Source organism: Amia ocellicauda, chromosome 14, assembly GCF_036373705.1.
Source record: "Amia ocellicauda isolate fAmiCal2 chromosome 14, fAmiCal2.hap1, whole genome shotgun sequence".
Lineage (NCBI taxonomy): Eukaryota > Metazoa > Chordata > Actinopteri > Amiiformes > Amiidae > Amia > Amia ocellicauda.
The window spans coordinates 18,954,727-18,971,040 of record NC_089863.1 but is presented as its reverse complement, the minus strand read 5'-3'; the positions used below and the strand labels follow the sequence as shown (position 1 = coordinate 18,971,040).

Genomic DNA, 16,314 nt, shown 5'->3' with positions numbered 1-16,314 from the left:
GGGGGGCCCAGGTAGGCCGGCTACCTAGCGGCGGAAAGACCCCTGCTTCAAAAACAACCGCGATTTCCAAAGTAGGCCGTTCGACCTTAAACGACTCTTTCTCTCTCTCCCCCTCCTCCCGTTTTCTGACAGCCTCACACGGCGACATTGTATAACCCCCAGCCCCCCTCTCTCACTCATTCATAGAGAGAGAGAGAGAGAGAGAGAGAGAGAGAGAGAGAGAGAGAGAGAGAGAGCAAAACCGGGGCACTTTCTCTCTTTTTGTGGCATTATACATCTGTGCCGGCGACAGGGGGAGAGAGAGAGAGAGAGAGAGAGAGAGAGAGAGAGAGAGAGAGAGAGAGAGAGAGAGAGAGAGAGAGAGAGAGAGATACCAAATTATATAAATGAAAGATCGCGTTTAATAAATAAATAAAAAGACACGCACATACACGCAGAAGTAGCGGTTCATTCATGCGGCGGCTAACAGAGATGTCCCCACGGGTGCGTCTGTAAACAGCGGCGGCTTCTGGTTTTTATCGGGGGGAGGAAGAAGGGAGGACTTGGGGACTGCTGTGACAGCCTGTGGCGGAGGAGAGAGAGAGAGAGAGAGAGAGAGAGAGAGAGAGAGAGAGAGAGCAACCCCCCCTCCCCTTCCCTCCATCCCTCCATCCCCCCCCCTCCTCTCGGCTCCTAAACATGTGGAGAATTATCGCGGTCGTCTGTGCCGCAGGAAGCCGGGGCATCGACTCGCTTGAGCCGGGGAGAGAGACACATCGACTCGGCGCCGCAGCGACACGGGCACGGCTCGACCTACATTTCACGACAGGCGCCGCTTGTGCCCTTTGAAAGAAAACCAAAGATATATAGAAATAAAAAAAAAATTGACACATAACATCCAACATCGATGCCCACCCAGGTTTAATATCGACCCGGGTGCACAGACGACAGTGTTGCGATTACCTCCCAGTGCCAAGACTGGGCCCGACCCGGGACTGTGCCAGTGCCAGTGCGTGTGGGTCCGTGTGTGCGCCGCTGCTCGGACTGGGCATCAGTCCTGCCTCATTGATTGATGATCGCCGGCGGTCGCTGCTGGAGAAGAGCGACGGGATTGAGCCGAGAGAGGGACAAAAAGGATTGCATTTGATTTTTTTGCAAAAACAATTTCATTCCTGTACAGCAAATTGTCTTTTTTTTTTTTTTTTTTTTGTATTGGGGGAATTAAATAATAAGCACGGATTCTGCGAGAGAACTGGGTATTTAGCGGTGGAGGATTTAAAAAAAAAATGTTTTTTGCAAAGACGTAAGTGTGCTTTCTTCTAATATTATCAGTATTATTATAATCACCCTCGCTTGTGTTATAAAAAGAATAGCGACGTCTAATTCCAATACGGAGCGCTCGGCCGTTGTCTGCTACTATACTATATAGCGCATTGCGCATTTTCTCCAAAGATAACCCGCACACAAACTGGGATTTGGGCCCGTGGTCCAGCTCAGTGCTGGGGGTGCATTTGCTGATCCTGTCCCGTCTGCGAGACCCAAAACCCTATTGAACGAAAGGACGGGCGCATCCAGCGAAACAGCCCCGTTATTGTGTCGCCGGTGGTGCGGGGGGACGGGGAGGCAGGAGCTGCGCTTTGATTGAATGCGGCCGATTGTGCGTGTTTGTGCAGTTGTTAGCGCTTGTAACTAAATATACCGTTGCAGACGAGCGTTATTAATTGTTTTAATTCCCGCATTGGCAGAGGGTGATCATGAGAGAGCAGTGTGTGTTTGTGTCTGTCAGTGGTGGCCCGGCCTGCGTCCACTAGACAAACCCAGCCTTGTCTTCCCTTCATCCGACACTTCCCACTCCCCAATTTGATCCCCCCCACCTCCCTCCTTCCTCGATTTCCTTTCTCCTTTTCCACATTCTGCCCATTCATAACCCCCCAGACACACGTAACCCACATCCTCGCCCCCCACACCCCTCCTCCTTGACTCCCTCTTTCTCCGTCTATCCCTTTATCCGTCCATCTCTCCCTCTGTGTGTGTGTGTGTGTGTGTGTCTGTAATCTTTCTAAATCTCCCCGTTGTCTAATCCGTGCCAGATCTATTTTGGTTGACATTTTATTCTCTCTCCCAATCCCCCTCTCCGTCTCCAACCCTCCAACACAGAGAGATGTGAGGGACAGAGAGAAGGTCATTGTCTATTCTAATTGTGTGTATCCATTGGCGAGTCTATTTATTGATTTAAGATTAGTAACAGACATTAAATTCCGTATAAATTGTACAGTCATTTTATTCCTAACTGAAGAGGTGTGGGGGAACCAAAATACTGCCCACAGTAAAGTGAATTTCGTCTTCTCTCTCTCTCTCCCCACTGCTTCTTGCATTCACTCCCTCCCTTGCCCCCCCTCCCCATTCCTCTTTCTTCTTTTGTATCCTTTTTTCTCTCCGTCTATTTAACGAAATAAAATACAGGTTAGCAATCTGTTAAGCTTTTGCGTGGGGGGGACGGGGGTGGGGGGTTGGGGGGGTGGGGAGGGAGGGGGGTTAAGGCAGACACGTCCATTTCAAATTGAATAATTCAGAAAATGAGTTATTACTTAAAACTGTATTAATACCGTTATTGATAACAGCGCATGCGTTGTTAATTGGACAATTGGCTTTGCAGGCAAGAGGCACCTTATACTAAACCCACAGATCCGTCTGTAAACACGTGTGGCCTAGTGAACTTCAACTGACTCTCTGGAGAGGGTTGTTTATATATTAAAAAAGAGGCGGGAACACCTCACACACCCCTAAACACCCAATCATTTCTCATTAGTAACATCATTTGGGGGTTATTTTTGTGTATATATATATCGTTTTTTTACATCTTATTTTTGTGACGCCCGGTGGCGTTTTCCGAGGCCTTTCCCGTCTCTCTCTCTGGCCCTCTTCCGCTCAGACCATGCTGACGATCCTTGCCGCCGGTTCGCTCTTTTTCCCCGGCCTGTTTGTCCTGTCAAAGCGCTGCCTCAAGAAGCTCCCGGCACTGCAATGGAGCGAAGGGGATGCCGTGATCGTGTCGGCGAGGTGAGAGAGGCCAAGGGAGGGGTTAATATCGAGTTTCCACACTGCCTGCCACTGTACGGACGCTACTGTATACAGACACTACACCTAGACAGTGAGAGAGAGTCACCGGAAGTTAGTAGAGACACTGGTTCACTGGAACAGGTGCACTCACTTTGCACTGTGAGTACACTAACACTAACACAGTATTGGGAGGGAGGTGGGTGACCTAAAGGCTGAAACAGACACACTGACTGGACATTGTAACATGGGGATTGTAATACTACACAAACACTGACTGACTTGCAGACCGCAGGGCAGAAACATTGCACACAGAGAGGACTGCCTGGATGCATTAACACAGGGGGTTATATTGACACACCGGCAACTGCAGTACATTAACAAAGCCAGTGCATTAACTCTGACAATGCGGTTTGCATTAGCTGATTGACTGGAGACGGTACTGTACAGAGTGTTTGTCTGTCCCTGACTCTCCATCCGTCTCCCAAATTATCCACCCTTCAGTATAGCCCCGGTGACTCTGATTTTCCATCTCCGACTCTTGGACCCTGCCAGTCTGTCTGTCCAACTCACACAGTCCTGTCTCTCTGTCTGTCTGTCTGTTTGTCTGTCCGCAGGCTGGTGTCCTCAATTCAGGCCATCATGGCTTCCACAGCCGGCTACATCATCGCCACTTCCTGCGATGACATCATTGAGGACCAGTGAGTAATCTGATGACATCATCTTTCTCCTTACTGTTACCTTGACGGGAGAAACACTGCTTAATATATGTGTGTGACTTGGAGGGGGGGGGCATACACAGCCCTGCGGAGAAAAGGGGTGAGGTTGTGTGTGGGTGAGATAAGTTGGGATGTCCCCTCTGTCTGGAACACTTTTTGTCCACGGGGAGCGGTCAAGGGGAGCCCACACATGCTCTGCGAGGCAGCAGGCAGACATGCAGAAGTACAGTTTCAGCTTCCTCAGTTTAGTTGAAAAAAATTTAAATTGATCAGTTCCGGTCTGATACTCATATATTGTCTTCCTTGTGATTTTGTGTACATGGAGAGCATTGTGTGTCAGTGATTCTGAACGCATGTGTGTCGCCTTGGATAGAGGCATCTTCTGAATAACTTAATAATAATCATTATAATCATAATAAGGATTGCCCGGGATGGTTCCAGTGTGTCTGCTTGCCTGTGGCAGAGTGAGGGATCCCAGGGAAATGAGGGAAAGAGAGAGGCCAAAAGGAAGAGGGAAGAAGAATCCTCCCTTTTCCAGCACCGCACCAGATGTGCCAGTGGAAAAGGGGCAAGAGAGAGGCAGGCCAGCCCAGCTGTCACCTGAGCCTGTGACCAGCGGCGTTGAACAGCTGCAGGCCAGTAGAGGCAGCGATGGTGTCCAGTGGGAGGTAGAGGGTGGCGGAGAGAAAGTGGGAGTGGGAGATACAGGGAGAGAAAGAGAGAGGGCGAGACATACAGAAAGAGGGGGAGACAGTACGAAATAGAGAGAGAGAGAGAGAGGCAGGCCAGCAGTGTGAAACACCTGCAGGTCATGCGAGGCTGTGGTTGTGTACACTGACGCACCGTCCCCGCTGTGACACACTTCTCTCGGACAGTGCTGAGGAAGGCATAAACGTATGACCCCTGAGCACACAGTTTCAGTTGTGTTTTGGAGAGAGAGAGAGGTAGAGAGAGGAGGGATACAGTGAGAGAGAGAGAGAGAGAGAGAGAGCCCAAGAGAGGGATAGAGACTTTTACTTTTATATTCAGTTAATTTAAAACCCAGTGCATCAACCAGTACACAATTATACAATCAGCACTTAAAACCATCAACTATATCAAATTACTCCAAGAAAAAAACACAATCCACATAGATGTAAAAATCCATCGATAAATGTATACAAGTACCTTAAAACTATAATGATCTTACACAGCATTCTTTATATATTTAAGCTCCATCACTCATTCCCAACCTGAGAGAGCGATAGTGCTGACTGGCCAGCAAGGCCTGTGGCAGGAAAAGCACCACAATCAGGACTGCAGTGGTCACTGGCAGGGTGTATGTTTGAACACTGCAGCCTTGAGTTCATTTTGACGGACAGGTCCTGTTTATAACATATGTTTGATCCATAAGGGCAGCAAGGGGTGTGTTCTCTGGTGCAATTGAATCCCATTTTTATTTTTAAATGCATAAAACACCAGGGAGACATGCTGACTTAAGGTTTCTGACCTGGAAGTAAATCATACGTTTTCTTTCTTTTGATCAAAATGCTGCATATTTGTATTAACTAATTATAAACTGACTGTCTAAACAAATATATATAGACAGGTCCATTTTTTTTTAATAGAAAATTAGTAGGAACTGTAGTTCTCCATTACCAGGGCTGGAGACCCCTGCTATAGGATTATGATCCCTGGAAATAGAGGGGGAGAGAGAGAGAGAGCATTCAGTATGAAGGTTAAACAGATTAACTGTGCTTTGCAGTGCTGTTTGGTGCTATAGTGAAGGTTATGCTATATTCAGATATATGTGAGTACAGTACAGTAGGGGCATCAGGCTGTGCTATTATTATTCTTAGTAGTAGTAGTTGCAGTTGTACTCGTAGTAGTAGTTGCTACACACACACACACACACACACACACACATGTCCTGGTCTAATTCACACTCTCACATTGTGCAAGGGTCACTGGCACCTGAAACAAAACTGTCCACCCACCACACCACAGCCCCACACGCCACTGTATGGAACCAGCCACACCTGTCTCTGAGCCCAGCACAGGAACGGCACAGATCACAGTCTAATATAACTTATTACAGAAGAGAACAACTGCAAGAACATGCTCTGGAACAACTGACAGAAGTGTGGGTCCCATCAACTGTAGCTCTGACATATTATTGAATAGGGCCATGACTGACTGACACACTGACTGACTGAGACACTGACTGACAGACACACTCACTGCCACACTGACTGACTGACACACTGACTCCCTCTCTGGGATGCCTGTGGTCTCCCTACACAGTTGCTGTGACATGGTGCCGCTTTGCCTGCACACTGCGCCACAGTGAGCCTCCCCTCACCCCCCGTGGCCCTCCGATATTTCGATTCCCCTGTCAGGGACACGATCGGGGATCTAGCCACAGGCACCCATGTCATCAGAGATGCTGATCAGCACATGACTGTATCCCTATCGGCCTGAACAGAAAGCTGGGTTGAGGGTATCTCTGCATTATCCAATCAGTGCTCTTCCCACAGAATAATTCACACGTCAGTCCCAACGTCTGCCCGCAGTGCGAGTCCCAGCTGCCCCTCTGATTGGCTCTTAGGCCTTCCCCTGTCAGAGCCAGCCTAAAGAGTGCTCCTTATATTTTGCATCTGTCAAAATGGGCTTCTTTTTCTTTCTTTGTACATTTAAAACATACAGAAACTATTTGAAACTCCAAATTGTTTTGAAATCCTAACAAGGCCTGTATGAAATAATTGCAACTTGACCCTCGCCGAGAGCATCGCCCAGGTGTCTGCAGCTCCCCTGGAACTGAGCTGAGGGCTGCTGTTCCAGTAGCCACGCATGTAACACCAGACATTTACTCTTTTGTATCGTTTTAGATATGAAACTGAACATTTGGATACTGTGTTGGTCTCAGTGGTGCTGTCACACTGTCAAATCTTAAACAATTCATGGAGAAAGGGAAAATAAAAGGGAATGAGATGGGTCTTGATTGTCAGCTGACACAGTGATATCTGTAGGCTGACTTTTTATGAAAGGCATGAGAGCTGATGGTCCCCTGGATGAAGGCCTTCTTGTCTATCAGGATGCGCTACTGGTTGTGGTGTTGCAAACTGCTGTGGGATTTAAGAGTTCCCAGTGGACAAAATTTTCCAGCTTGACTTCCTGTCCTATTTTTAGTGTTTATTTTTAATCAATTCGGCACTGGCTGCTTCAGTGCAGCTCCACTTTACTTCTACCTTTTACCTGAAGGCGGCAGTTTACTCTAAACATGCTCATCTGTCAGTCTCCTTCGCCCCACACAGGAACTTCCCAATTCGACTATCTGGCGCTGGTTGATGACATCACTGTCGCGCTCATGTGAAAGTGACGTTGAGAACTTGACCGCTTCTTTGTAAAACCATGTCATCTTCTATAGGTGTGTTCAGCTTGCATCTTGGTAGCAGACAGTCCAGGCTGTGTGGAATAAGCTCGTATTATCATAACCGAAGTGAGACAGGATGCCAAGCTGGGATGTTTTGTACGCTGGGCACTACTGTGTCTGTGCACATTCACGCCTCCACTGCTGGGAGCATTCACTAAAGCGAAGTTTCATCGTCCCGCCAAAAGCAGCGCTTCCCTGAACCCGACGCCACGTTTTTCACGCATGCGCTTCTATGTGCCTGCGGTACGTGCCGATTCCATGGCACCGAATTCCTTACGTATTGCGGATGCTCCAGGACTGTCCCATCCCTCGAGATTACAAAATATTCAGAGCCGGAGGACTCAGTACTGGGAATACGAGTGGAAGATTAGGGGCCGTGGAAAGACAGTGTGTGTCTTTCTATAGGGGAGGGAGAGACGCTGCTGGAAAAGGAAGTGTCTCTGCGTTTCTGAGGAAGGTCACAAGCACTTTTGTTTTTCTAAATCGAGAGATACAGTGGCTGCTGGGGAGAAGGGATCTGTGGGATATCAACACGCTTCGAGTTCAGCCTTGGACTCTACGACACTACTATGACTAAAATAAATTCTAAATTCATTCTGAAGTTTTCCATGAAGTAGGAGAGAGTGTTTCTGGGGGTGTCTATACACAGCGCTGGCTGCAGTCTGGGCCCCTATACTATACTATACTATACTATACTATACTATAGTCCACACAGCGCTGGTACACCACACTGTTTTCAGTAATTTTTTGTGTCAGCAAAGGAAAGATGCTGACCACTGGACACAAACACTGAAAACAGGGAAAAGTCCATCCATTATTCACAGGTCTGGGTCTGCACATCGCAGTCGATAAGTGTTGCAAAGATCCCTGTTCAATAATTAGTAAATATTTAATGTTTGGGACGAATGAAGGTCTGCAGTAGTGTAGAGAAGGTCAGGTCTGCTGCACCCAGGCACTGTGTGAGTGATTGAGTGTGTGTGTGAGTGTATGTGTTTGTGTAGAGTGACAGAAACACTGGACTGACTGACTGACTGACACATCGACTGACTGACTGACACACTGACTGACTGACACACTGAATGACTGACTGACTGACTCTCTGGTGGACTGATAGTGACTGCAGTGTACTGTAGACTGCAGAATATTTTCTTACTTCTTCAGACAGCACAAACCGTTAGTAATCACTGACATAGCAATATACCACTGGTGCTTTAGACTGTAGTCACACAATGCATTTTAGAAGCAAATCAGTACTACTCCCCTTCTGTCTCCTCTCCCTCCCCCCTCCCCCTCCTTCTCTCTCAGGCTTAATCTTTTGTCCTTGTTAATCTAATTAGAAACCTAATTAGTTTCTATCCAGGAAATCCAAGGTGTAACACAGAGTGTAATCCAAAGTATGTTTGGGCTTGTCTGTATTAAACCCCCCACCACCATCTCTACTGCAGTGTTCAGTTAATCTGTGTGTCTGCATCGCTCTATATTTATCTCTCTGGCTCTTAGTGCCGTGTTAGTGTTCTGTAGTTTCCAGTCGGTTTGTTTGTCTGATGTGTATCTGCCGAATGTCTGTCTGCACGTGTGTGTCTTTCTCTCGCAGCACAGTGTCAGTGGGCTGCATTGTTCAGTCGGTCAGTTGGCTTATGCTGTATTAACCCCCCCCTCTCTCTCAGACACTGGCTGACCAGCTCCTACATCCTCTTCGCTGTTCCGTACTTCATCTACGACATCTATGCCATGTTCATGTGCTACTGGCACAAGCTGCAGGTCAAAGGCCACGGCTCGGGCCCCGGCGCGCTCGCGGCCGCCCTGCGGAGCTACCTGCGCCGGGAGTTCCTCATGGTGCTGCACCACGTCGTCATGGTGACCGTCTGCTTCCCCGTCTCCGTGGTAACCAGCTTCCCCTTATTTCTCAGTTTGTGTGTTATGATGTGTGTGCGGTATGCTTCTGCGTATCGGCTTGGGTATGTGTGTCCCTCTCTGTGTCAGTGTACTGCAGTGACCGGTCGGTTAGTGTGTCTATATGAACCCTCTCTCTCTCTCTCTCTCTCTCTCTCTCTCTCTCTCTCTCTCTCTCTCTCTCAGTTCTGGCGGCAGGGGAAGGGCGATTATTTCCAGGGCTGTATGTTCCTGGCGGAGCTCAGCACCCCATCTGTGTGTCTGGGAAAGATCCTCATCCAGGTGAGCTCACTGCACACATAGCCTGTGCCCTATACTACATTATACTGCACTGAACTGCACAGCACTGGCTCCAGTCTGGCCCTATACTATACTATACTAAACTATACTATAGTACCCACAACGCTGGCTCCATTCTGGCCACTATACTATACTATATTATACTATACTATACTATACTATACTATACTATACTATACTATACTATACTATAGTACCCACAACGCTGGCTCCAGTCTGGTCACTATACTATACTATACTATAGTACCCACAACACTGGCTCCAGTCTGGTCACTATACTATACTATACTATACTATACAGTTAAGGCTTCTGCGTGTGTGTGTGTGTATGCGTTTTAAACAGTATATGTTGTGTGTGTGTGCGTGTGCATATTGTATGTGTGTGCAATGTGTGTGTGCTTGTTTATGCAGTAACTCTAACTGCACAGTCTAACAGCTGCTCATACCCCAAATATAGCTCTCGTGGTAGGACAGGGTTACAACAATATCTCCACTCTCTTTCTCTCTTTCCTTTTCTCTCTCTCTATCTCTCCCTCTCTCTATTTCTCTCTGTCTCTCTTTCTCTCAGTCACTTTCTGTCACTCTCTCTCTCTGTCATTCTCTGTTTTAACCTTTTGTCCTTGTTCCTCCGATTACAGTACCCCCCCACCTCCCACCCCTCCTTCACTCTCTGTCTCTCCCTTTTCTGCCTCTCACACTCTCTGGCATTTATTTCTGTTTCCATCTGTTTTACTCCTCCCCTCTCTCTCTACCCCCTCCCCTCTTTCTCTCTCTGCCTCTTCCAGTCCCTGAATGTCTCTTAAGTCAGCTTTTTTACAATGACCTCTGATGTCACTTCCTCCTGAAGGGGGGATCTAGCGCAGTCCCAAGAACAATGGCTTTCTCTGGTCTCGGGTGTTAGTAGGAGTGTATAAGTAAAATATCTGCTCCCCTATAAAAAATTTTCACAGGCTTTCTAAGGAGACCTGGGGCGGCTGTCTCTTTAAACACAGTCCTTTTAAATGGCTGATTGGCTTTGCTCTCCTCACTGGAGGGAGACCTGTGTCGTTTTCTTCTCTGCAGCTATTTTTAATTTGCTGAAATGAGCAGCACCTGGAGGAGATTACGGCGCTGATCCCTCGTGGGGCTCCTCTCTGATTGGCCGAGCCCGCGCTCAGGCACCAAGCGCCTCTTCTGTACTGAGCACATCACTTTTGTGTTTGACAATATCTCTCCCCTTCTCTCTCTCTCTTTCTCTCACTGTCCCTCTGTCCCTCACACTCTCTTTCAGTCTCTCTATCCCTCACTGTCTCTCTGCCTCTCTGTCCCTCACTGTCTCTCTATCCTTCACTGTCTCCCTCTGTCTCTCTATTTCTCACTGTCTCTCTATCCCTCACTGTCCCCCCCCCTCTGTCCTTCACTATCCCTTACTGTCTCTTTCTCTCCCTCACTGTCTCTTCCTGTCTTTCTGTCTCTCTATCCCTCACTGTCTCTCTCCTCTCTATCCCTCACTTTCCCTTACTGTCTCTTTCTGTCTCTCTCCGGCTCAGTGTATCCTTCATTGTCTCTCTACTCCTCACTGTCTCATTCTGTCTCTCTATACCTCACTGTCTCTCTGTCTCTCTATCCCTCATTGTCTCTCTATCCCTCACTGTCCCTCACTGTCTCTTACTGTCTCTCTCCGGCTCAGTGTATGTGTGTGTTCTCCCAATAATCCCCGCCTCTCTGTCTGTCCTGCCTGTCTCTGTCTCTGAGGCTCAATGCAAGGTCAATGAGCAGTCAGCATAAACTGTACTCACCCCCCCCCCTCTCTCTCTCTCTCTCTCTCCATCAGTACAAGCAGCAGCACACTCTCCTGCACAAGGTGAACGGAGCCCTGATGCTGGTGACTTTCTTCACCTGCCGCATCCTGCTCTTCCCCTACCTGTACTGGGCTTACGGGCGGTACGCCGGGCTGCCCCTGCACCGGGTGCCCCTGGCCGTCCCCTGGCACTGCAACCTTGGGGCCGCCCTCCTCATGGCCCCCCAGGTGTACTGGTTCACCCTCATCTGCCGGGGCGCCTTGCGCTTGTTCCTCTCCCACTCCCACTCCCATTCCCACGGCCACTCCCATGCCCACCCACACTGCCGCCACTCTCCCTCGCCTCCCCCCAGCCCCCCAGCCCTCTCCTCACCGGCCAATCCTTCCTCCTCCTCTTCCTCTTCCTCCTCCTCCTCCTCTCCCACCTCCCCACACTGTCCGCACAGCGTCTGGGGCAAGGGGTGCGACCACATCAACGCCAACGGATATGGTGCTCTGGACAGAGACGCCCCCTCGCACTGAGAGAGGGAGGGAGGGAGAGAGAGGAGGGAGCGAAGGGGGTTGGTGGTGTAAGTGCGTCGACTGGGCTTTGTTACTGGTACCGGTACTTTGTTTTTCACCCCGTTGAGGAAGAGGAGGGAGGGAACAGGGGTTAAAGCAGACACACTGACTGACCGACTGCTTGTCGCACTGACCGACTCATTGGATGCTACAGTGTGTTAACGTAGGTGTGAAAGAGAGAGAGAGAGAGAGAGGTGAGGGGGTTTAATACCGTACAGACACATGGACTGACTGACAGACTGACCGGTACTTTAAAACTGCACTGAGAGAGAGAGGGAGCTGGGTGGGGGGCTAAACCAGTGGTTTTAGTAGAATCTCCCGCAGATTGTATTCCTTTTAATGAGAAACAAACAGTAAAAAACCTTAAAAAGCAAGTGTTTATTCAGGTTACAGAATAGGAATGTATTATACTGTAAATGTGAAATGTAAAAGCCTGGATGTGTGGGGAAGAGGAGAGCACATAGCTGTAGATTACTGGTCAGTAAGAGCAGTGGATCAGCTGTCACTGTTACCATTGTAGTTAGTGTATTATCTGATGACTTTCTGAACTCGGAGACTACGTTCTTTGGGGTTTTGGTTGGGGTTCCTTTGTATTTGAAGTTTGGATGTATTTGGGTTTTTTTCTGGCCTGTTTGTGCTCCCTCTCTCTCTCTCTCTCTCTCTCTCTCTCTCTCTCTCAATCCCTCAGTTCGAATGCCCTCCACAGATTGGGAGAGAGAGAGGTAGAGAGGAGCCCACAGTAATGCACACACAGTAGGTCGTGCAAAAGAGAGGGAGAGGATAACAGAAAATCCCTCTCACTCCGCAACGGCACAGAAGACAGGCAGAGACGGAGAGAGAGGAAGGGAGGGGGTGAGAGAGATGACACGAGGATCCCTCAGTACTAAACACATATAAAAAGGACGGGAGAGATGAGAGAGTAAGGGGAGAGGGAGGGGGAGAGGCAGGAGAGAACCAAATCTCTCATTGATAAGCAAACACATACTGACACAGGAGGCGGTAAAAGTGAGGCCGAGGGAATGGGGGTGGGAGGGATAACAAGGCCTGGAGCAGAAGGATTCTAACCAGAGACCCCTTCTGTGTACATAGCTGCTGTAATTAACATCCCTGTGTAATTGATTTCCTTCGATCGGTAATTATTTCTTATGTCTCTGTTTGACTGCATTTGTACACCAGTTGATGAATGTGTTTATTTATGTATTTATGTATTTATTTGTTTATTTATTTATGGATGGATGTATTTATGTAGCTTTGTTTTTTGTGTAGGAATTGATTTTATTTGTCCAATGTCCCCTGAAGGGAGAGCTCCCAGGGGCGGCCAGCTGTTCTCCACAGAGACCGGGCTCCACTAGTGCGTCTCCTCTCTCCTGGGCGGGGCTCGGTGCCATCTGTGCCCTCTTTTCCATATATGGTACAGACACGTGCTCCTGATGTTGTTTCTATACCAAAATGGGCCCCTTTTGGGGGTGTAAAAAGTGTGGGATCGATGTGACATCTATTTCCATGTTGATGTTGATTTTGGTCAGAAAGGTACCTCGCCATATATGTTTCCAACCTCTCCAAGACTAACGATATAATTTCTATGCGATGTTGTCGACCTAGCGAGGAAATATGTGGACTACAGGCTGAAATCCGTTCCAAAAGTCAGCGCTTATCTTTGAGAGATACCGACAAGGGGCCCGTCTGGGCCCATTGATCAATATGAGGAGCACATGTTTCTCCCATAGATGCAAAGTGTCTGTTTGTTTGAACGGGGCTCCAGGTCTGAGCGGTGTCAAGCTTTCGAGGCCCGCCACAGCATTACCAAAAATAAAGTGTGTTGTAACAGAAATAACTAGACTTAATCACCAGGTAAAGACTATTTTTTAAAGCCTGAATAAGACCAGGGACAATGCAAGTGGGCTTCTCATCCAAAACCCATTTAATCTGATCAAGTTACTGAGTAACAGACTGTACATTTACACCAGGAATGCCAGCATTTCTTAGGATTTCAAAGCAATTTGGAGTTTCAGGGTTGAAGTTAACAGCTAAATATACAGATTGCAGCCCGAAACGGAAGTCAAATAGCTTCTATATGTTTTAAATGAAGAAAGAAAAAAAAATAAAGAAAAAGGGGCCCATTTTGACTGATGGAACTGAGCACCCATTAGACTAACAGTACGGACTGGCTCTGACAGGGGAGCAGGCCTATGAGCCAATCAGGGGGCCAGGAATTTCTTGGGTTGTTTCGGGTTGACGTCGACTCGTTTTAGAGCAAACCGATCGATTCTGAAACGCTGCCTCAGTGTGAATGGCATTTCCGTATGAATTGTACTTCTTCCTGCACAGAGGGACAGCCCGAGTAGGACAAGTCATCGTGTAGCAGTGAAAGTGTCATTTCTTAGTCGTATCTGACTGAAACTGTCCCATCCCTATTCCATTATTTTTCAACTTCTGATGTAAAAGTGGAAATTCAGTATTCCCCCCCCCCATGTAGAGGCCCCTAAGCTGTAGATTGCTTATTTTATGCCTAAATCCATCAGTTCTGCACTTTCTACACAGGCAAACTCCTATTACCTCTCACTGTCCCTCGGTGCTGCACACACACAGAGAGGCAGACATGGACAAGAGAGAGAGGGAAGATGACAATAGAGCAAGAGGGAGGGAGGGATGGAGGGAGGAGAACAGATTTTCACAGTAATACACACACAATAGAACAGGAGAGTGAGAGAGAGAAGAGAGAACACACGCACAATAGGACACAGACACAGGGAGAGACGGAGAGGGGGAGAGGGGAGAAACCAGGGGGAATCTGAAACTTTCTATCACTAATTGTGAAATCCTGTTAAAAACAGGACTGCACTGCACTGATGTGGACGGGGCTGGACTGGCTGTGGCGTTCGTGTCCCGTGTGTGAATGGTGCTCTATCCCTTGTAACTCTGATCCAATTTGAATCCCGTCGTGAAAAAGGCAGTCAGTGACTTTCGTTCTCCTCCCTGTGGACTGATAGCAGCTGTGAAGGGGTTGCAGTGCATTGTGGGTAGAGAGACTAATGCAGGTCAGACACACGGACTGACGGACAGACCGACTGACTGGACACTGCAGTTCGCTGACACTGCGCTGGGTGGGTGGGGAAGGGGTGATACAGGACAGACACACTTACTAGACACTACGCCTAGAGAAACATCTAAGTGCATCTCCCTGTAAAAACCCTACTTAGAAAACTACTTCTATACAGTTACAAGCCTGGATGTAGGAAAAGTATTAATACTATATATATATATATACAGTATATCTCTTCCAGTATATATATACTTCTCTCTTTGTTTGTTTTTCTCTCTGTCTACCAATCTACCTGTTTGTCTATTTATTTATTTATTGACTTTTTATTTATTTATTTCAGTTGTACATGTATATATATATATTTATATATCTGCTCCTGCTTACTGTTTCCTGCGATATTAAGACTGTATTGGTAATGTAATATCCATTTGCAACAATATAATCTAAACTGTATACTGTCCCGACTCATGTGTCTGTCTCTTCTGTGGGCCGTTTGGGTGGCTGACTGACACACTGACCAACTGATATACAAATTATAATATGTATGTTCAGTTTGGACCTATGACAAAAATAGTTGTTTGATTCTTACTTAAGTAATCATTTTCAAAAAGTTAATATTTTTAAATAGATATTGTTGCACATAGTAAAAGTTTTCAAAAATATTTCAGGATGAGTCCACACACGAAAATAAATAAATAATGTAACTGCTCTCTTCAAGTCACCAGGGGTAACTTTGAATTGGTAAAAGACTGAAAAAGAGTTATTAACATGGTCTCCATTTAGATTACCGAGCAGACTGGGCTGACTTTTTGTTATAGTGACATATTGCAAATGAGTTGAAAGTATTTCGATATTTTTAGCTGTTTTTATCCCAAATCTGGTGCCGGCTCGACGCAGACTGGAGATGACTCAACCCTGACACCACGTGGATACAGCATGGAACTGCAACATCCCTTTCTCTGTCTGTGCTACAGGGAGGTCCGATCTGGTACTTACACTACATGGCCATAAACATGTGGACACCTGCTCATCGCTCATCTCATTCCAAAATCATGGTTATTTATATGGAGTTTGTCCCCCCTTTGGCTGTTATAACAGCCGCCACTCTTCTAGGAAGGCTTTCACTAGAAGTTGGAACATTGCTGTGGGGATTTACATCTATTCAGCCACAAGAGCATTAGTGAGGTCGGGCACTGATGTTGGGCGATCAGGTCTGGCTCGCAGTCTGCATTCCAATTCATCCCAAAGCTGTTGGATGGGGTTGATGTCAGGGCTCTGTGCAGGCCAGTCAAGTTCTTCCACACCAATCTCAACAATCCATTTCTGTATGGACCTCACTTTATGCACGGGGGCATTGTCATGCTGATAGAGGACAGGAAACTGTCATTGTATGCTATAGCATTGAGATTTCTCTGGAATAAGGTGCCCAAACCATGAAAAACAGCCACAGACCATTATTCCTCCTCCACCAAACTTTACAGTTGGCTCTATGTGTTCGGGCAGGTAGTGTTCTCCTGGCATCCAAACCCAGATTCGTCCATCGCACTGCCAGATGGTGAGGCGTGATTCA

At 47.5% G+C, this 16,314-nt stretch overlaps 1 protein-coding gene across 1 annotated transcript; it reads left to right on the top strand.

The window, feature by feature from the left end:
• The first annotated feature begins 2,508 nt into the window (after nt 1-2,508).
• On the top strand, nt 2,509-13,200 carry LOC136767894 (ceramide synthase-like). Its single transcript, XM_066721957.1, has 5 exons — nt 2,509-3,039; nt 3,654-3,737; nt 8,835-9,051; nt 9,247-9,342; nt 11,174-13,200. The coding sequence occupies exons 1-5, from the start codon at nt 2,915-2,917 to the stop codon at nt 11,660-11,662; spliced, it is 1,011 nt and encodes a 336-aa protein (XP_066578054.1). The 5' UTR covers nt 2,509-2,914; the 3' UTR covers nt 11,663-13,200.
• The last annotated feature ends 3,114 nt before the right edge of the window (nt 13,201-16,314 follow it).